Here is a 22479-nt window from a genome sequence, read left to right as displayed (position 1 = left end):
TGAGAAATAATGCCACAAGACAAAGTATGGCATGGCTATTACTGCTATGATGTGACATATCTACAAACACACACACCCAATACCATTTTCACTGTACCAAATTTAACATTAGCATTTTAGGGGTGGGTGATGCTGGTGAGACACAAGCTACATGTTGTCTTCAGACAAAGTTTCATGTATTGGAGGCTCATGCTGCAAAAACAACTTTACATGGTGCACAACTTTTATATATTGCTATCAAGCTCGTGCAAAACCCAACGGCTGCACGATAGCAATTTGGGGATTTTCTACCTCAAGTTTCTTCTGATTCTCGTTGCTCATCCTAACTTTATACCAAAGGTTTTGAATGCTGGGATTCACCAGGAAGCCACCAAGAATTCCAGCAAAAGAAAGTCATGGTGTTTAACTTTTTTGATTTACAATTAAAAAAAAAATATATATATATATATATATATATATATATATATATATATATATATATATATATATATATATATATATATATATATATATATATATATATATATATATATATATATATATATATATATATATATATATACATATACAGTATATATTTTTTTCTTCTTGGCTCTTTAAATTTGACACGTTTGACAAGTATTCAGTGAAATCATATCTAACACATTCTTAAACAGTGCAGATAGATTATGTGGATTATGAAGGCTGTCTGATTTGGTTCCATGGTTTAAACAAAATATAAATGCACTTGCAGTATATGCTGTGGACAGTTTAGCATGCTGCAAAAACAAGTATCGCTACTGCAATAGGAGCTGGGCTCATCCTCCCACTCAGAAGTAAAAACAATTAAAGGAGTAAGGTTAACGAGTTATTTCTATGCTTATACTTTAATTTACGTAACATTACATGTACCCAGCTTCATTGTTCATTCTAGTGGGGTATACTGGGATAATTTGCAATTCCATACAAAAAACTATGCTAAAAACATTTCCTCCATAAAAGTTTGGAAATCGTTTAATGAATTAAAAACAATTCTTGTCCCCTTTTGCATTAGCATTACATGTCACATAGTTGTATATAAAGTCACTATGTCAAATTTGTTTTCATTTTTATGTTTTTATTTATTTAGCGTTATATTTATAAAACAAAATATATAGACTGGAGTGGGATATTTTCTTTAGTAAATCAGTTACTACCTTGTCTAATTTAGAGATTTTTCAACCTAATCCCTTTTGATATAACCTTTTGGACTTTCAACCTAATCCCTTTTGATATAACCTTTTGGGATTACTAAAACTACATTAGTTTGTCTCCGCATAAGCATGTTTTTAAACTGGTCTGAAAAAAAACTGCCAAATCTCAGACTGCTCTGATTTACAGATTAAAGCAGCAGTCCAAACTGCCATTTAAAAAAAAAAAAAAATTATGTGAATCAATACAATCCACGCAAGGAGTAATTGGCTAAATTGCCAATTGATCCATTCTCCTGTGATCGATCTGTGAAGATTCGGCTCGGGGGTTCACTGTCAGTGCAGCAGAAGAGGACCAAAGATGCAACGTTCTGTGGGGAAGATCATGTGACCAGGCAGTCACTAGATACAATTGGTTCACTGCTAGAAAGGACAGGGCTCAAAAGGGTGTGCCAGAGCCTGTTTCAGAAGGGGATGTGACTAAATGGTTGCTATAGAAACAAAAAATGCTTGTTACATTATAATACATAGACATTTTTTAAAGAATTGTTGTTTAATAAAAAAAAGAATGCTATAAGTATTTTCTCATAGTAGAGAACTGATTTAAAAAAAAAAAAAGGATATTGCTCGGTCTGCAGATTTAAATAGAAATAATCAACCAAAAAATATCTGCACAGCTGTATTGACATGATATACTGTTAAAAGGAAAGAGCAGTGAAATCAGCGCTAATGCTATTGATATAAAAGAGTGACAATATAAGTGACAGAAGTTAATATTTTAAACTTAAAGTAGGGGCTGCCTAGGCAAAATATGGTTAACACAGACCAATACAAACAATAAATACAAAGAACCGGCGCCTCCAAGGTGAGAATATATAAATCTAACCAAATATAAAGTCCAAAACGAATGGCAGCCAATCCTGAGGGGAATCTTCAATAAAGTTACCAGTTTTAAATCTCCCTTCAGGTAAAAAAACAAAATGGCTGCCAAATGTTACAGATCCCACAGGACAATAGGAAGCTGCAACATCATTGATGGCGGCCTACTATTGGACGTCCATTTACTTCCCTTTCAAAAGCCAGGAAGTAACACTGGAAACATCACCGGTATCTCGGAAACCATGGACAGTTCCCATGAGTACGTTGCCAAGAGAATCCTATCTTTCAGGATTCCACCGCAGAAGATGTGGTCTCGCAGTTTTCACCCATCGGATTACACCTGTATGCGGAAGGCTCGTTGGAATCCGAATTGAGTCCCCCCAAAAATAAAAGTAATCGTTCCTATTGGGAGCCACTAGATGTCCCTGTACAATAAAACATTTTCTCATAGTAGAGATCTGATTTAAAATAAAAAAAAAGGATATTGCTCGGTCTGCAGATTTAAATAGAAATAATCAACCAATAAATATCTGCACAGCTGTATTGATATGATATACTGTGCCAATATGACCATTGGATTCTATGGAAACTGATATTCAGATCTGTTAGCTCGGGTGCGTGTGATTCTCTGCAGGGCGCACAGGGTTTACAGAGGCCCAGCGTGCTTCCCTGAAGGCATTTAAATTAAATGCTGAGGGAGTGGTGAAGACCTCAATAAACTTCACTTATCATGGCTCAGACTGCTTCTGGAGACACCTTGCCATGCAATGGCTGCAGCAACGTAACGTCAATGCCGCGGAGCCAAGGTGGGGGGGGGGAGGAGATATTATGCACCCCTGTGTTAGGTCATCAATGGCGCTAATGGCAATGCCTCTGTCTGTAGATAAGCAGGATACAACTGAGCTTGAAACTAGATCATATTTTTATATACTTACATACATACATACATAATGTGAGCAGTTAAGGAAAGTTGCATATGGCAAAACAATCTTCCATGCACCCCTTGAATTTTTTTGTATTTACATTATTTAAAAATAGGGGATTCTTAAACTTATTGTGGGAAAACTTAATAACGGCATATGGGGGGGGGCTGTACTACTATAGTCACAGATATATATATATGCGTAAAAACATTAGTGCTATCTAATGATTGGTATGAATGTGTCACACACTGTACACAAATACCCATCTGCTGAAGCATTTACTAGCAAACCCAACATTTTATGGATTTGGACTAACGCTTGGAAGTACCTGGACCTGCTATTTTCATCACTACACCAATTATTTTTGTGTATACCATTTGTGTTGCAGGGTGTACATGCCTGCTTTCCATGGATTTTGGTATAGTTGGTGCCTGTTTGTTTGGAGGGGGGAGTCTGGACGCGCTTGCTCAGATGCACACTAGGCATTATAATCTTTTAATTTAATATTTTATTGTCAACATGTTTCTCTGGTGTGCCAGAAAACGCACACATTACACGCCCTCGGTTATAGTTTGATCTATACAAAATATATATAGAGCTTAATTTATTTGAAAAATATAAGCAATAGCATCCTACCTATTTGTGGTTTGTCACATAAAAATGTTTTTTTTTTTTAAATAGATTAAAAACATTTGGCGCAGAGTATTCAGTCATGCAGCCGCATTGTCTGAGTAGATATTAAACATCATCTTCCTTCTATCTTCACATTTAACGCCCCAACTTTAATATATGGAAACATTGTGCGTGCAATCGTGCAATATATTGCTACAGCTCAACTTCCATATGCCATTTAGTATTTCACAGCAGCAAAGTGAGCAGCACAGAAACAACAAGTCAGCCACGCAATCCTTGCGCGTGCGCAGACACGCGGCAGAGACGGAGGTCCGGTCTCGCATTCCCTTCCTGGGCGCGTCACACAGGAAGAGGAGGGCGAGAGACCTCCCGGCTCATAGAGACGGAGAGTTTATAGAGCGCGGCAACTCCACTTGCTGGTGACGTCCTCGAAGCGCGCAGAAAGGTCAGCTCTGGGAATGTGGGGACACGCAAAGCGCCCTCTGCTGATTGTCTTCTGGAACTGCACCCGCGTGTAACACTGGGTGACTTCTCTTCCTATGTAACCCATACACTGCAAATTGCTGCTGGCAGGACACAGCTGCACCCTGTGCTGCCCTGGGTGAGTCCCCCTGCTCGTCCATTACTATCTCCCATTGCAAATGCACACACATACTGTATTCACACTCTCTTAACACAGATTGATTTGCAGGGCTGACAAGGTCAAAAGACAGCAGTAGGGAGTCATCCGGAAGGGGCACTAGAGCAAACTGTTTTAAATGGAATACAATATTTACGTATTGTCAGATAAAATCACACGGAATCTTCTCAGACTTTTTGTGATTTATTTGTAATTGTATTAGTAGTATAGTTTGTATATATAAATATAATTAGTGAGGGTTGGAGTTCATTACAATGCATCTGATCTCCGACACTATTAGGTTTGGTCCATAATACAGACGTGCGCGAGTCTGCGGACTCGGATCACTTGCAACAGGGAACCGTGACGTTACAAGGCTGGTTTGCAGTAATTTGTTGAACCGCTCACGTCACGCGAAAAGATCAAATGATTTGTGTTTGCAAAAGTTTGCCGCGCCGTCTCGCGTCCTCACGGTCATGTGCACTATGGCCGTCCCCATAGATCTACTGCATTTTGTGCGTGCTGTGACCAGGGTTGCCACCTTCAACTGATGGCTAACCCAGAGAAAATTTTTTTTCCCACTTACCTTAAGCACGTCTTTCTGCATACTCCGGCGACCTCCCGGCATCAAATGTCGTATATTGCATACAAAGGGATCACAAATCAGATATTAATATAACAAAAATAACAATAATCACAAACTTTGGTACACACCAATATTTTATATCAATAAAATATAAACACAAATCAGATATAACGATCATGTATGTATGTCTATATAGTGCCGTTAATGTACATAGCGCTTCACAGTAGTAATACGTGACAATCATAAATATCATATACTTTTTTCAGTGTAATGGTGTTTCCCCCACCCAATCGCAGATAGGGGCCATTACAGGGCTCTCAGTTTTTTTCTTCTGTATGGGGTGCATACCTGCTGGTAACAAGAGGGCTGAATAGTCAGCGATGACTTTGGGACACAGGAACAGGCTTCTGGGGTTCATACCCCACATAACTTAGCAGTGCAGCGCCTCCATCTGCTGTAGGCTCCAGGAATATGGAGGTGATCTCCCACAGTAGAACTTGTACTCTCCCCCCAGTTAGATCACACACCAGGCTGGAGGTATATTGCAAACAGGAACGGTTTATTACTACACACACTTTGCAGTAACACTACAGCTACAAAGCAGTCGTCTGCCGGATACAGTCTCCTTAGATCAGCTCTCACTGGAGATGGTCCCTGGACCGTCACTACAGGCCAAGTGCACCCGCAGCCATCCTAGCTCTTCCCCACCTCCCTAGCGGAGGCAGAGGTATAATCACACTCACTCCTCCCCGCAGGGAAGATCACATTGGAAGGCCCCAATCTCGAGCTCCCTAACGTGTGACCTTCTGACGTAGAACAACCTCCAAATTTAGGTCCTGCCGTTAAGAAGAGCCAGAAGGCAGGCACCCCATTGTCCCAGCTACAACAGGATGTGCCACCCTCTGCTGTCACGCAAGTGCAGTACCAAAGGTGAAGGGGAAAACCCCATACCAACTACTGGCAACCTGTTAATACCACAGTTTACTGCCAGCCCATTGGGTAGAATAGTAGCCAGGGGATACCCTGCTACATCAGTATAGTTATGTAACACCTCTCCCCCCCCCTCCCCCAATCGCAGATTGGGACCATGTGGGGAAATCTACATATGTTACCAGGTGTATGGTGCGTTACCTGTCAGGCTCACAGGAGGCCTGGACCTCTGCCACTGGGAGCCTGGGGTGTATCCTGGAAAGTACTGCTTACAGCACCTCCACCTGTGCAAGGATTCTTGTGTGTTGAATAACCCCTGACACAGGAACCATATACAGTAAGTACTTACACCAGGGTATGGATAAAACAGTTTACTATATGCAACGACATGATAACACATCACAGCATCACAGTAGTGTCACCCTTTAACCTGGCCTCAACCCCACAGCATATACCCAAGTGTCTCAAAAGTCCCACAACCCCACCCATGTTTGAGACAGCGCTGCCCACTAGATTGTGTATAGTTGGTGCACTTGTTGTAAATCTGCCCAGGGCTCCTGCACCCGGGTACAGCAGAATAACGGTAAGAGGATCCATCTGCGTCCAGCACTGAAGCCGCAGCAATGGCGTCCTCTTCCAATTTGGAGGGTCTCCCTCTGAGTGATCTCACCGTCGGATAGTCTCTATCTTGAGTGAGGTAAGTCTGGTCCCAGACCACACTTGTCAGGGTCTCGCAGCACTGTGTCCCTGAACTTACACACTAATAAAGGGTAAAGGTCCCTAACTGAAGGGGCCTTCCCTGCAGCAGCCACAATCTAGAATATGAATCAGGACCTAGGGGGGGGTAAACTGGCCTAGTGTAGGGGCTACTGCTCACTACACACACTCTTCCCTAACCTGCTCCCTGCTCTGACTAGCATGGTGTAATGCACAACAATGTATCTCTGCAGGGAAGTCTCTAAGCCTATTGGCTCCCTGGCATCAGGTGGTTTAGCAGCCCCAGTGGCTGCTGGGTGTTGTAGTCCTTTGCAGAGCTCTTTTACATTGGGACCACGTGCGCGATCGCAACTGCATGCGCGAGTCTGTAATGGCCGCCACAGACTGTCTGCGCATGCACCGACTGGGGAAGTGCCTGCGACACGGAGCGCCATCTCTGCCCATCTGCAATCTCGTTAATGGCCGCCGCAACTTTGCTGCACATGCGCAAACGCTTTAAAGATGGCAGCGCCTGGCTGTAGATGCCGCCTGGAGCCCCCGGCGACGCGCTCGCCTCTGCAGCTCCCCGGCACAGTGCAGGGGTCCCCATGCTAAGTGGAGGTAAGGGGGGCCCAGGGGGAACCCTGCTACACTTAACAAAAATTAAGAACACAACTTCAGACAGAACTGACATTTGGTTGAGCAAGGTTGCTTACCCCCATCTTGTGTACTTTTAAATATTGCCTTTAAATTTTAAACTATATTTTGGATTACCCATCACACTTTTCAGTAATTCAGTTTGTTCTGGATCACCGACATATATAAGAAACTCTTGACAGGTCATGTTATAATTAACTTTTTACAAATCTCCGCTTTCACTAAATTTAGTGACATTCTATTCCTTCCATCTGTCCAAATGTTGCCCATTAGGGAAAAGATGCTTTCCACGAAAGCATTTCTTACCGGCATAGCTAAAATTGTAGCAACAACTTTGGGTAATGCTGTCATATTTTCTGCACTATCAAATATATGTACCCATTTTTGATCTACAGGAGAAGTAGATGCACTGGTTTTTATTTTGGGTAATAGATTTTTTCATGTGTGCACCTCATCAAATAGGTCTTCATTCAATGTAATTTTAGCACAATGTTCTATTTTAAGAACATCGTCAAAAGAGAAATTTTCTTCCTTTTAAATTTAAAAGTGTAAACGCCTGAAATGGACTATTTTCGAGATCGTACCATTTCATCAAATAAATATTTGTCGTTGATTTTGGTTTGCAATTTGTTTCTTACGGATATCATTATTTCGTTTACTTCAGTACATGTTATCGTTCTATATTCCAGTAATAACAGCGTTTGGGTCCTTAAATGCATAAAATGGTGTACGAAATATATGTAAAGTTCTGGGATTGATAAATGTGTACGTATATCATTCTGAAGTTTATCCTGTTGGTCTTTGATAAAAACCCAAACTAATTTATTGCAGTTATCTTCACCTTGCTAAATGAAATAGGTTTTTATTGCTGGCCAACACAACAATAAACGTTCAACAACTTTAAATAATGAAAGCCACCGTGTTGGAGCATGCCTCAAAACTTTTTCGTATTCCATATTAAGAAAATCAAAGCATTGCTTTAATTTGTCTGTTCTTTTCGCACTGTTGGAAAATTCAGGGAAAACTTTTGTCAGTAAATTTTCAACATCATATGACAAAACATTTACATGCATTTCTTGAAGCATTGTGTATTTATATGGCAACGGCAAATAGTTTTAAACATGGTTCAATTCAATAACAAAAGTTTCTGGAAGACAGTTATTTTTGCCATAATGGACCGATGCATTGTCGGCTGTGTAAGAAACCATATTTTCAATTTTAAGATTTGAGAGACAATGTTGTATTTTATCGGCAATAGCCGCAGATGTCTTGTGGGAGTCTTCATAGAAGTTAATACAGGCATACCCCACTTTAAGTACACTCGCAAGTAAGGACATATCGCCCAATAGGCAAACGGCAGTTCACGCATGCGCCTGTCAGCACGTCCTGAACAGCAATACCGGCTCCCTACCTGTACCAAAGCTGTGCGCAAGCGGGGAGACTGTAGAGCCTGTTACAAATGTGTTATTTACATCAGTTATGCACGTATATGACGATTGCCGTACAGTACATGCATCGATAAGTGGGGAAAAGGTAGTGCTTCACTTTAAGTACATTTTCACTTTACCTTCATGCTCTGGTCCCATTGCGTACGTTAATGCGGGGTGTGCCTGTAACTTTGTTTTGAATTCCCTTTTTGATATGAAAATATCTTACAGCAATTGGGAAAAACTTCCTATTGCCTTTATTTGAGGTGTCGGTTGCCATGGAAAATGGAAGTTGCAAATTACTACAGTATCACTGGTCATTTCATGCAATATAATTTCGATAGATTTAGGACATAATACATCTTCTACCAACATCTCTGACTTCATTCTTCCGCAATGATTTTTTTGGCCAAACTTGAATCATAGTAAACTCAACATTTTATTTTAATACCACAGTCTGTACTCGGGTAGCTGATGATGGCTTACCCCATGGTATACTTGGGTAATTTCCTCTATAGCAACTTTCAAGTCTTCTGCAGTATTCTTCTTTGGAAAAAAAGTTGTCAACACTTGGTTTGTTGAGACAGTGTGAACCGGTCTCTTATGTTTCTTGCTATTGAGGTGTGTCTTTATTGCCTTCTCACTGTCATGCCTTAGGCCCGGGCCATAGAGGGGTGGGGAGTTCCGAGCTGCGCTGATGCTGAGGCTCGCCTGCTGAAATCTGGGCGATTTCATGCCCATACAGGCGAGCCAGCGTCCGCGATTGGAGGCGGGGGGAGACTGAGGGAAGCGGGGCAGTGACGTCGCTGGGCCAATCACCGTGACGTTGACGCAGCTCCGCTCTCATTGGATGTTTTCAGCCGACAGCGCGCTGAAAAACAGCTTGGCGCTCGGCTGAAAACTCCAGCGCCTCCGCACGCTCGCGCGAGCCCCCTCTCAAGGCATCCTCATTGAGGATGCAAGGGCTCAGCGCGGAGCGTCCGCACGGCTCAGCACGGCCTGTCCGTCTATGGACTCGGCCTTACTGTAAACGTTGCACGCAAATTTTACATTTTGCAGTTATTTTGTCCAGTTTTGTTAAGCAGGACATGTATTCTGCCCTTTCCAACGATTTGTACAGAAAGTGTGCATCATAATCAATTTTTTTTTTGTTCCTGATGGTCCTGCCTCAGCCTTATCCATATTGAAGATCAGCCTGTATTAAAAATATTTAAACCAGTTAAGGATAAAAATTTAGCGCCATTTAAAAAATTATTTATTCACAGCGTATGAATTTTAACAGGATCACTCTTACACACAAAACTAACCCCATAGACCTTAATAGATTCACCCTCTTAAACAAACCAACCAAACCAAACAAAAAAAAAACAGTCTCTGAAGTGCTTGATGACTGGGACTGGGCAATGGGCATGCAAGGATGTCCCCCCTCCCCACTCCTCCAAGAATTTTAGGCCAAGGTGAGTCAAGCAGTTTATATGTTCATTACTTTATTCTGTATTAATCTCATTAACCATTGTTGGCGTCAATGCACCACCTTTGGTTAATCTTTAACATTGCATTGCCAAAAAAAAATTTCATAACATGAATCTTGTTTTATTCGTAAGTAATCGGGGAGTGCACATAACATTTCAGGTCTATCCCTGGACCTTTCATCACCCTAAAACAAGATTCGTAAGCAAAGCGTTACGGAATATTTTTGACTTTGCCAAGTCTATTTGAACTCTACATAAGGGCATCTGAACATTTTCTTCACTTGATTACATTTTGGGGATTGGCCGCACTCCTGGCTTCTGTTGCCCCACGAGAAGTGTATGATGCTCCTTTTTTGTTCCAAATGTTACACAGATTATGCACTGCTGGGGAGGTGTGCTAAAACCTGCTATAGAAATAAAAGGATGCTCAGTATATTCAAAGTAATTAAAAAAAGGCATTAAGCGTTCAATAAAAAAAAGTTAGCTAATACTACAGAACAGATTTATTAAAAAAAAAAAAAAGATTTCACATGTTTTGTTGCTTCAATGGAATGAGTACGCCCAAGAGTGAGACTTCCTTGAGATCAGTCAGAAGTTGTGCTGTGAGGGAGGTTGAGCTCTTCTGGAAATTAAGCTATAAATCCCAGCCAGTGAAGGTGCCTTTGCTGGCATGCTGCTGCTGCTGCTGCTTCATCAAGTTCCATAATGTCTTTTTTTTTTTTGAGTGGTGCTCAAAACTGTATTGCATATTCAAGGTGTAGTCTTACTAATGCTTTATAGAGGGGCACAATTATGTTCACTTCCCTTCCATCCGTTTCCCATTTGATGTAAGATTAGATCTTTTTTGACTTTGCAGTTACTGCATGACATTGAGCACTATTGCTAAGCCTGCCGTCTACAAGCACTCCTAAATCCTTCTCTATCAAGGATTCTCCTAATCTTTCCCCATTTAATTTGTAAGTTGCTTGTTTATTCTTGTAATGCATACCTTACATTTATTTGTATTAATCCTCATCTGCCATCTACCTGCCCAAGTTTCCAGTCTATCCAAGTCCAAGAAATTGCATCCTGCTCTGATTTTACTACCTTACACAATTTAGTATCATCAGCAAAGATCGAGAGTTGGCTCTCTATGCCGACCTCAAGGTCATTAAAAAGCAGGGGTCCCAGTGCTGATCCTCGAGGTACTCCACTCACAACTTTAGCCCAACCTGAAAAAGTTCCATTTATGACAACTCTTTTGTTCATCCTTCAACCAGTTTTCAATCCAAGTTCAAATATTTTGACAGAGTCCAATTTCCTTTACTTTGTACCCAACCTCTTGTGTAGAACTGTATCAAAAGCCTTTGCACAATCTAAGTAGACCACATCAACTACATTACCCTGGTCTGAATTCCTACATAACTCCTCAAAGAAACAAATCGGGTTAATTTGGCATGATCTATCCTTCATAAATCCATGCTGACTATTACTAATAATTTTGTTTTCCATTAGGTATTCCTGAATATTATCCCGTATTAAACCTTCAAGTAGTTTCCCCACTATTCATGTCAGGCTTATAGGTTTGTAACTCCCCGGTTGTGATCTAGCTTCCTTTTTAAATATACTGTAGGCACCACGTCTACTTTATACCAATCTTGTGATACTGAGCCTATGAAAATTGGAGTCCTTGAATATTAAAGGTAATGGTTTAGCTGTTACTGAACTTAACCCCTTAAGAACTCTTGGGTGCATGTCACTTGGGCCAGGTGCCTGATTTACTTTAATTTTATCAAGCCACCTATGCACTTCCTATGCACTTCTTCCTCAATTAACCAATTGTTCGTTAATATAGAGGTTGTGGCTTCCTCATGCGGCACTATTTTTGTAATTTGATTCTTCCCTGGTAAACACAGAGGCAAATAATTTGTTTAATACTCTGCTTTTTTTTTGGTTACTTGATTGCCCTTTTGCACTTCTGTTACATTCTTTATAGTTTTGATATGCTTCCTCCGTCCCTTCTGACTTTTAAGACTCTAAATAGCTGCCTCTTCTTTTCCATTTCCTCCCCTACCTTTTCATTTATCCACATTTGTTTTAGACTTGTTTCTCTTATATTGATTACTGTAGGCAGATCTTGGTTATCCGCTGGAATCCGTTCCGCAAACTTCCATCGGATTGCAGATCCAATGTTAATCCACGGTGGTGAGCGTCAGATAATCCGTTCCGACGTCCGATAACGCGTTCAGCGGAATGCATTATTTGGTGACGGATAACGGACTATTGGATAGCAAGAACCTCCTGTACACGAAGTGTGCTCTTTTAAGAATGTTTTAAAGACTACCCATTTATCTTCTACATTTTTCCCTGCAAAAATGTAATTCCAATGTATTCTTTGTGGATTATTCCTCCAGTTATTAAAATCTGCATGTCAAAAATGTCAAAGTCTTTGTCGAACTGCTGTAATATGGTAACTGGTAAATTGTATGACCTAATCCAATAATGGCCCTGCCTTGGTTGGTGACTCAATAATTTGTGTCATGTAATTGTCCGGTAGCACCCCCAAAAACCTGTTTCCTTTTTGTTGTAATGCTAATCTCATTGTCCCAGTCTGTCTGAATAATTAAAATCCCCCATTATGCAAACGTGACATAGTTTTGATGCCTTCTCCATTTGAAAAAGTATTTTGGCTTCCTCAATCTCACAGATATTTGGTGGTTTATAGCATATCCCTGCAAACATTTTCTTTATACTTTTACCTCCACTGCTAATTTCTATCCACAAGGTCTCTACATGTTCATCAATCCCTTCATAAACATCTTCCCTTATTATAGGGTTTTAGATCTAGTTTGACATATAAACATACTCCACCTCTTCTTCTAGTTGCTCGATCCCTACGAAAAAGGGAATAACTATCAAAATTAACTGTGCAGTAATACATTTAGTCCCACCATGTTTCAGTGATGCCTATGATATAATACTGCACCCTTGAAGCTATTAATTCAAGCTCCCCCATTTTATCTGTAAGGCTTCTTGCCTTAGCAAGTATGCATTTAAGATTTTTTCCAGTCCGTGTTATTATTTTCTGCTTTTGCCTTTCTACTCCAATTGGATTTAGTCTTTAGAAGTTTTCTAGTATTATCTGTATTTAATATAGTTGTGTCCCTGCTTGCCTAACTCCTACTTCCCTCCGTGACCCCTAGCTATTTCCCCAATCCTATCTTTTCTGTCTAGTTCATAATCTGTTTCTTGTCCCTCCCCCCTCGTCCTAGTTTAAAATCTCCTAAAAAACTCTCAATCTATCAGAACTATATTGCTATGACTGATATTGGCTCCATGCCATTTGGGCCTATTGCTTTATTTACTTTAATGTTATGTCCCACTTCTTCCTGTGTTGCGGTCTCCTTGTTTTATTGGTTTTGTAATTGGCTCCTCCTTAATATATCCAGAAGCGAATCGGTGTGTATACCTGTGTACACCGGTTGTGCTACCGCTCTGTATAACGCACAGGTACATCACACACACGGAGCAGCTAGAGGAAATAAAATCCCTCCCAAGTCTAACTTAAAAATTTTTATTAAAAAGAAAAAGTAAAAAATACTTATAGGTGTCATATTTGGATAGAAAAGGCAATCACCCAGATGAGACCCCTTAAATATCACTAGAATGACACTTTAAAGTGGCAATTCCAACTAGGACCAAAGTGCACAAATGCCCATGACGTGTTTAAAGGGTTACACCTGTGTGATTGCCTTTTTTACCCAAATCTGACAACTGCAAGTATTGTTAAATCATTTTTTAATTAAAGTTGGTTTGTAAATATGGTGAACTGAGACTTGGGAGGTTTTTGATTTTCCTTTTGGCTGCTCCCTTTTGTTAGACTACGTCCCCAGTATTAACTGCTTCACTCACACCTGGCGGGGAATGCACCGATTAAAGCCGCGATCGTCTGTCTGTAGGGGAGCTATGGGATGTGCGATGGACGGGGGGGGAGCCCATGATGGTGGGGCGCGACCATGACTGGGCATATCTGCCCTTCCATTGGCTGCCCGCCGTACATGTGATCGCGGCACGGGAAGACAACATTCTTGTTTCTGCCAGCGTATGCGTCATAGCGCTTTGCGCGCACACACAGCCACTGGAGTCTGCCCCATAGAGGGCTGGGATGTGCTGTGTGCCGCGCACGCTGTAGCACACGCCGCAGCGGCCACTGGGGACCTGGCCTAAGATTTAAATGAGTGTTCAAAGGTCTTACCCCCGTCTCGCCACCTTATCTTTATTGGTTCCCCGACGATGACTGGCTGGGCTAATGGTAAAGAAAACACTTGATTGACAAACCATTCAACCATTCAAAGGCCCCTCAGAAATTCAACTTGTGATACATTTCAAAATATATATAAAAGCAGCCAAACATTGGCTCTTGGCATAGTTAGATTTGTTTGTTAAATTATTTGCAAAAGATTGGTTTCTGGATGGCTACATAGCATTGTTCCTTTTTAATAGTAACATTGTTCAGCAGCGACTGTTAAAGGATTTTTCTTTTGTTCTTGTATGTCATTTTTAAACAAAAGAGGTGTTGATACATTTACTTCGATATATTTGATTGGATTGATATTAGCTACTATAATATCTTTGGAAATCTTGTTAAGTAGTTTATTGATTTCGAAGAGATCTAATTGAGAACGGGATTAAAGCCGATTCTGTCTCAGTGGTGTCTGGTATCCCTAGGTTCTGTATTAAGACATGATTAGTATTGAGTCCTATATCGATAGCCAGCACACTGCCCTCTCCCACACTAGAGATGCTATTGTTTGGAGTCAGTAGCTATAACGCTAAAACCCCGAAATTATTATAGTTGCACTTGTTCCGGAGTAAAACACAAAAGTGAGTCTTGTTTTATTCATCTACAGTGTTGCGATGTAGTGCCGTTTAATTGTGTAAGGTGAGTAACCGAGTAAAATCTGGCATCACACGCTGTATTCACTGGATGTCTCTATACCAGAATCTCATAGTTTATGTTAATACTTTAAATAGTACACAGAACTGCATGTCCACTTAATCATTACTTATATGAGCATGTAACACTTAGGTTGTGCTGACAGGAAAGTAAGTGATTTAAAAAAAAAAAAAATATATAATATTACAAGCTACACAGGAGGTAAGAAGTCCCTGCCTAAAACAGCTTGTGATGTATTTGAGGCTGCATTTGGTATACGTGAGTTGGTGCCTGGAAAGGAACAGGATATTTCTGTAAACTTTTCCTTCAAACTATTTACTTTCAATTTTGTACAGGTTTTTGAAGATGTTGTTCCGGTCTCTGATGATTTGGGGTGTCCCGTCCAGTTGTGCAAAGTTCCGTCCCCACCACATGCGGCTCATTTCAAGATATCAACACACAGGAGCTTGTAGGACTCTGGGTTATACAATCCATCACCAAGGACCAACGCAACAGGAACAGCTCCCAACTGGCTTTCTCCGCTTTCATGCTAAGGGGGGCAGACGTCTACTGCTTCTGCCATGTCTGTCTGGATGTCTCCAGACCAGGACTATTGCGTCTGCAGCCTCACTCACAGCGGCATCGGTGGGCCAGCAAAGTACTGGGTTCGGTTGGTATGAAGGCATTGCAGACTCTGCTCCTGTTCACCTGGCCGAGAGCATGCTGATTACCCTTCAGGAGACCTCAGGGATGCCGTGGTGGGCAAATATAGTCTGTGCTACCATCACACTTCGAACGGCAGTCACCCTCCCTCTGTCAGTATATCAGCTGTACATACTAGCCAGGGTGGGTGTTCAGTCTGATGATGGGAATGGAAAGGCTTGGCTTATATCTTGATTTGCATTTAAAAAAAAAAAAAGATCTGAGAGCCTTAAAAATAAAGCCTTTATGACAAGCCCACTGATGTGAAAAAAGTTGCAAAGGGGCTATTATCTTGGATATATATAATATAAATATTCTTGAAGTTTTTTATTGGTTTTCAAATCCTAGTACATATATACAGTAATAAACATTATACATATTTGCATAAATTGTCGACATTTCGCATCTTTAACCAATGCGTAATGTATAAGTAGGGTAACTAAAAAATATTTTAACATTTTGTTTTCATAGTTCTTACGAGTTTGAAGCTGTTATGTTTCAGGCCAGAAGTAAATGTGACTTTCTGAAGGGCTCCTAACTTCAGCTAGAATCTTTAAACTCCTGAAGGTTATCGTTGTTAATTTAGATTGGGACATATTTACAAAGCTCGGCCCATTTACTTGTACTGTATGCGCTGTAAGGTACCTTACAACTTGGCAACCCTCCGTAAATGTGACCCTACATTTCAACATGTGTAGCCCCAATAAAAGGCACTGGTGTATAAAGTGTTGGCATCTTTAAAAAAAAAAAAAAAGAAGAGATTATAACAAGCTTTGAGAAAATATCCTAAAATAACTGGTAGGCCATTTGAAAATAAATTTCCTGTTCACTATGGCAGTGGGCACCCTAGGGTTAACTCTATTAGCTGAGTAGGAAAGGAAATTGAATTCTTGAAGGTAGGCCATAAAAAGCCCCTCCCACTTCCTACAGCTAGGAGTAGAGTTTATTTTTTAAAAGGTACTCACCGGACTAGTTACTGCAGTCAAGCCAGGGGGCTCTCAGCCTCTCTCCTCCTGAAGCTCTGTCAAGGCACCGTGGGTGGTAGCAAGACAGAGGTCTGTGCGACCGGGCAGAACCGCTGGTGTGTCATGGAACGCGTCGGGCAGACAGTAGGCTGTAGAGCATATCTGAGGCTCGGTTAATATTTACCGCAGAGGCGTCTTAGAGAGTAACGGAGTGGGGGAGACAGACCGGCAAGACGTTCGAACATGTGCAAGAGCCAAGCGCTACGATTAGGCGGATTGATGCTAACGTCAGGGTGACACACAGAGCTTTGTGAAAGTGTCCTGGAAACAGCCGCAGCATGGAACACTCGGCATACTGGAGAAGTCAACTGCAAGAAGTTTGGAAGCTGGGGGAAGTAAAGGAGTGCTTACAAAATCTAGGTGAGTCTTTAGTTTAGTAGAGAAAGGAAGAAAATGAAAGCGTTGATCATGGAACTGAATTTTTTTTTCACCTTAGTGCTATGGTTCTACAACCGGAAGAAGAAACTACTACGGGGGCGTTAGAGTCCCTGCATCAAAAGAAGAAAGCTGCTAAAAAAAACTTCATGATGTGCAGCATGTGAAAAGCCAGCGTTCTAAGCCAGACTGCATTAACGCAGCAGCAGGAGAGTCAAATGAACAGATTAATACTTTTCTATCATGTATGAAAGATACAATAAAGCAGAGTGTGGCATCTGTGGTACAACAAGCAGTGAAACCAGCACAAAAGAGAGCAAGATCTCAGACCAGCCTGGATGTAATGAGACTCCTCATCGGACAAATCGGAGATGTTATATCACCAAGCGTCAGAAGGGGAACAGGATTCATCGGAGCAAGAAATGCAGGCTGAAGAATCAGAATTTAATTCAGAAATGGTGGATCCTCATTTTTAAAGGCAATGAGAGAAACATTGGAATTGGAGGATACAGAAGAAGTTACTCAGAAATCAGATTTGTAACAAAGCAGAGAAACTACATGTTTTCCAGTTTATCAAGTAATCAAAGATATGATACAAATGGAATTGTCACAGCCGGATAAACTAAATATTCCCCCAAAATTTAACAGGATGTATCCTTTTGTGCAAGAGGAGGTAAAATACTGGGAAGTCAATTCTAAAATTGATGCAGCAATTTCCAGTGTGTCAAGGAAAACAACGATACCAGTCGAAGATTCGTCATCACTCAAAGATATAATGGATAGGAGAATGGATAGTGTTTCGAAGAAAGCATATGTGACAGCAGGTACAGCATGCAAACCAACGATATCGGTATCGAGCAATGCGGATATGGATTGCTAATATTGAAGCATTGGAAAAAGGAGTCAAGAGAACTTCTATTCTAAAAGCATTGTCACAAATCAAATTGGCAGCCGACTACGAAGCGGGATGCGGTAAGACTGGCAGCCATATCAATGGCCTATGGAGCAACTGCAAGAAGAGCGCTATGGCTCAGACCACTGGATGGCAGGCGCAGCATGCAAAAACAGTTTGTGTTAATTGCCCTTTGAAGGAGAATTTCTATTTTGGGAATAAATTAAATGCAATTATAACCAAAGCGCCAGGAGGTAAAAGCACAAGAAGGTAGAAATAGAAGATATGTCCCTCCATATCGGACTAAAAAACACAGTATAGGGAAGCAAGAACATATCGTCCTGGAAGCAGAAAAAAGGTGTAAACGGCGATCACAGCATCTCCATCAGCCAACGCATTGAAAGGTAAAAAACTTTATTAACTAACGGTGAAAAAGTCTAATCTAGACGAAACGCGTCAGTGTACTGCTGATGTTCACCGTTAGTTAATAAAGTTTTTTACCTTTCAATGCGTTGGCTGATGGAGATGCTGTGATCGCCGTTTACACCTTTTTTCTGCTTTACGTTACTTCCGGCTGAAGCACGCCGACACCACGTGGACACCAGGAGCAGCGGACTCAGGAGCTGCCGAGGAGTTATGGATTACAGTGTACACACATGGTATCGTGAGTACTGACCATCCGAGTACCCCATCGCGGGACGCAGGGCGGAGGTGAGGCGGAGGGTGACCGGGCCGTGACTTACTTGGGGGTACCTTTTCAGTAGGGACCCTCCTGTAATTCTACCGGGGAATCACCATAGCCCACCACCCTGACGTTATTACCGGAGGGCTGCATATTGTTATAGTGCTTATATTTTATTATGGTGTCTGTCTCCAATCAAGCGGATAGAGAATATACTCATTAGCTGGGGTAGTAGCCTCGGTAATTTCTAGGGTTCATCCCTATTTTTTCCATATCGTCCTGGAAGGCCGTTCTCAAGACAGATGTCATGGAGAGGCGGAGAAAATAAGCTTTTTTTTTTTTTTTTTTTTTGTGGCTCCAGAGGGAGAGTCATTTCCCAGAGGGAAATTCTCATGAGGGTTAAGGGGTTCAGTGGCTTCCAGCTGGGGGAAGACTGAGCCAATTCGATGCAGCATGGACTCAATCAATAGACAGGTGGGTACTGCAGATCCTTTCTTTTGGGTACCACCTGGTGTTCAAGTACATTTCAAGAAAGAATATATTCTTAAAAACAAAATATACACAGACAAAACACAAAATGAAACAAATGTTTTTTTCCTGAAAGCGTTATTACAGGCCAACGTAATAACAAAGGTTCCTCAAGAACAGAAGAGACTAGGGATCTATTCCAAGATTTTTTTTTGGTGGAGAAGCATCAGGAGGTTGCAGAGCAGTATTGGATCTAAGAACCGTAAATACTGTAGTGCCGGCGAGTATTCTAAAACCAATCTGGGGCAATCACCAACAAGACCCAGGTACATACTGGGTACATGCTGAAAACATGCTGTAGTAAACATTTCATGTACAAACATTTCTGCAGACAAGATCCAGGTTTACATGCTGCAAACATTTCAGTGGAAAGTATAAAAACAGGGCTCCACGGAATTTTCTTTTTTATTATTGTCATGTGGTGTGCAGCTTTTTCCTTTTAGTAGCAAACATTTCAGTGACATTTCTGCAGACAGACTAATGGCCCATCGGATTAACAGTGGGGGTCCCTGGCAGTCCCATTCAAACTGAATGGAACTGCCAGGGACCCCTGCTGTGTTAATCCTATGGGCCATTAGTCTCTGCAGAAATGTCACTGAAATGTTTGCTACTAAAGGGGAAAAGCTGCACACCACATGACAATAATAAAAAAGATACAACTACCGGTGCTCCTGGTTCAGGATTCTCTGTGATGATCCAGCTTACAATGGAAATGGCATATGCCATTCTACTTTGAGAGGCCAATTGTGGCCGAAACGTCAGTCAATTTGTTGGCAATAAATTTATCTTGAAAATTCCGTGGAGCCCTGTTTCTTATACTTTTCACTGAAATGTTTGCAGCATGTACCTGGATCTTGTTGGTTATAGCCCCAGATTTTCCAAGGCAAGTGTTAGAATACTCGTCGATGCTCCTGTACCTACTTACAGGTAAAGTTAAAAATGATTTCACTAAACATCATCATCTAAGAAGTAAAGCCAAACAATTGGATATCAATAGATCTAAAAGATGCTTATTTACACATCCCTATAGCAAAGAGGCATCAACAATTCCTCAGATTTGCAGTAAATCAGGAACACTACCAATATACGGCGCTGCCGTTTGGACTAGCAACATCACCCAGAACGTTTACAAAGGTTTTAGCCCCGTTGATAGCAGAATTAAGAAAAAGGGGCGTAGAAATGTATCCACATCTAGAGGATTTTCTGATAAAATCACAGAAACAGAGTCTTGTCTTTTCTAGAACATCATGGCTGGATCATAAATATCGACAAAAGCCAACGAATACCAACACAGTCTTTAAAATTCTTGGGAGTAGAATTTCACACAGCAGAAGGAGAGGTGCGATTTACCATACTCAAGGATCCAAGACATTGGAGTCCAGACAAGAACGCTCAGAACAGCGAACATCTCTTTAGCAGCAGACTGTATGAGGCTCCTGGGAAAATTTACATCAACGCTAAATGTAGTCAAATGGGCAGGTATACATACACGAGACCATTACAACACAATTTCTTACAACAGTGGACGGGGATCCCAAGGATGTAAAACAAGAAATATACATATACCCACACACACAGAACTAAGATGGTGGGAAAATGCCCAAAACCTATTAAATGGACATACGTTACACCAGGTACAATGGGTAACGATCACTACAGACGCAAGCAGAAACGGTTGGGGAACCCAGATGGGAGACCTACTGGTACAAGGTACTTGGACAACCAAAGAACAGCAGTTACCATCAAACCTGCTGGAGCTCACGGCAGTGCAGAAAGCATTGGAAGCATTCTAAAGTCAGGTAAAGGATGGAAATATACAAATAAAATGAGAGAACAAGGCCGTGGTAAAATATATAGCCAAGCAAGGAGGAACAAGGAGCAAGAGACTGATGAAACCAGCTTCAGAGATTCTATCTTGGGCAGAAGGCTATGTTACAGATATAATAGCCATACATATACCAGGGCCAGAAAATATTACAGCAGATTTTCTTAGTCGCAACCGAATTCACCCGGGAGAATGGTCATTAGACAACCAAGTATTCCACAAATTGATAAAATGTTGGGGGCAACCAGAAATAGATCTGATGGCTACTTGCCAAAACAGGTGGAGAATTATTGTGCAAGGCACCTTCATCCCAGCGCAAGGCACACAGATTCCCTCCGTTTCAAGTAGCAGTTCAAACTGGTTTCTCCAATTTCAAAGATGCTGAGAGATCAGGAGCGATCAAGCAGAGGTGATACTGGTGGTACCATATTGGCCGAGTAGACCATGGTTTCCCCATCTCATAAACATGGCAATAGACACACCGTGGCGTCTACCGGGGACTGATACAACAAGGACCAGTATATCAACCAGAGCCCAAAGAATTGGCTTTGTCGGCTTAGAGATTGAGTTGAAGGTTTTAAGAAAAAAGGCATGTTCAGATAGAACAATAAAACCCCTGTTGGAAGCAAGGAAGAGATCTACCTCAACGGTATACTACCGAATTTGGTTATGCTTCAGAGACTGGTGTGTTAAGTAAAAACTGGAAAAAAAAATTCTCCAAATAATGTGACACTAGTAGAATGCCTACAAGAAGGGTTTGATTGATGACTCGGCCTCCGTTCATTTAAGGTACAAGTGTCTGCATTATAAGCACTGTTGGAGAAGAATCTAATAACTGAAAAGCTCGTTATTCAATTTTTGCAAGAGGTTAAGGCCGCAAATCAAGAATAGAGTGCCAGCATGGGACCTATCACTAGTACTGGATGTTCTCACAATGCAGCTGTTCGAACATATAGATCAAATACCCTTGAAGTTGTTATCATGGAAGGTTGCATTCGTTATAGCTTTTACATCAGCAAGGAGAATGGGAGAATTACAAGCCTTGTCTTGTAAAGAACGGTTTCTGGTCATCCACCAGGATAAAGCAGTGATGCGACCAGTATACCATTTCTTACCGAAAGTAGTTTCTCCATTTCATAAAAAAGACATTGTAATTCCCTAATTTTGCCCAAAACCGGATAATAAGAAGGAAGAGAGATTGCATAATCTTGACGTAGTAAGGTGCTTGAAAACCTATATCGATAGGGTGAAAGACATATGAAAGTCAGGCTGTTTATCATTCCAGAAGGACCAAGAAAGGGGCAAGCAGCGTCCAAAGCGACAATATCCAAATGGATTGTATCATGTATCATAAAGTCGTCCGAAAACAAAGGACAAAATCCGCCGTTTAACTTTAAAGGCACACTCAACGAGAGCAATGGCCACTTCGTCAACATCCATGGCACAAATCTGCAAAGCGGCAGTATGGTCTTCTTTTAACACCTTTTATGAAGTATTACAGATTGGACACTCGGGCTTCAGCTGACGCCCGATTTGGTATAAAA

General features: G+C 41.3%; 1 protein-coding gene across 1 annotated transcript in view; it reads left to right on the top strand.

Moving 5' to 3' along the window:
• Positions 1-3989: 3989 nt before the first annotated feature.
• COX18 (cytochrome c oxidase assembly factor COX18) overlaps positions 3990-22479 on the top strand; it is a 31903-nt gene continuing 13413 nt past the window's right edge. The window contains exons 1-2 of the mRNA XM_075608105.1: positions 3990-4205; positions 15263-15752. Coding sequence (XP_075464220.1) covers positions 15273-15752 — 480 coding nt within the window. The 5' untranslated portion in view covers positions 3990-4205; positions 15263-15272. The remainder of the gene's footprint in view (positions 4206-15262; positions 15753-22479) is intronic.

Source organism: Ascaphus truei, chromosome 1 (assembly GCF_040206685.1).
Source record: "Ascaphus truei isolate aAscTru1 chromosome 1, aAscTru1.hap1, whole genome shotgun sequence".
NCBI lineage: Eukaryota > Metazoa > Chordata > Amphibia > Anura > Ascaphidae > Ascaphus > Ascaphus truei.
This window is presented reverse-complemented; position numbering and strand designations above follow the sequence as displayed.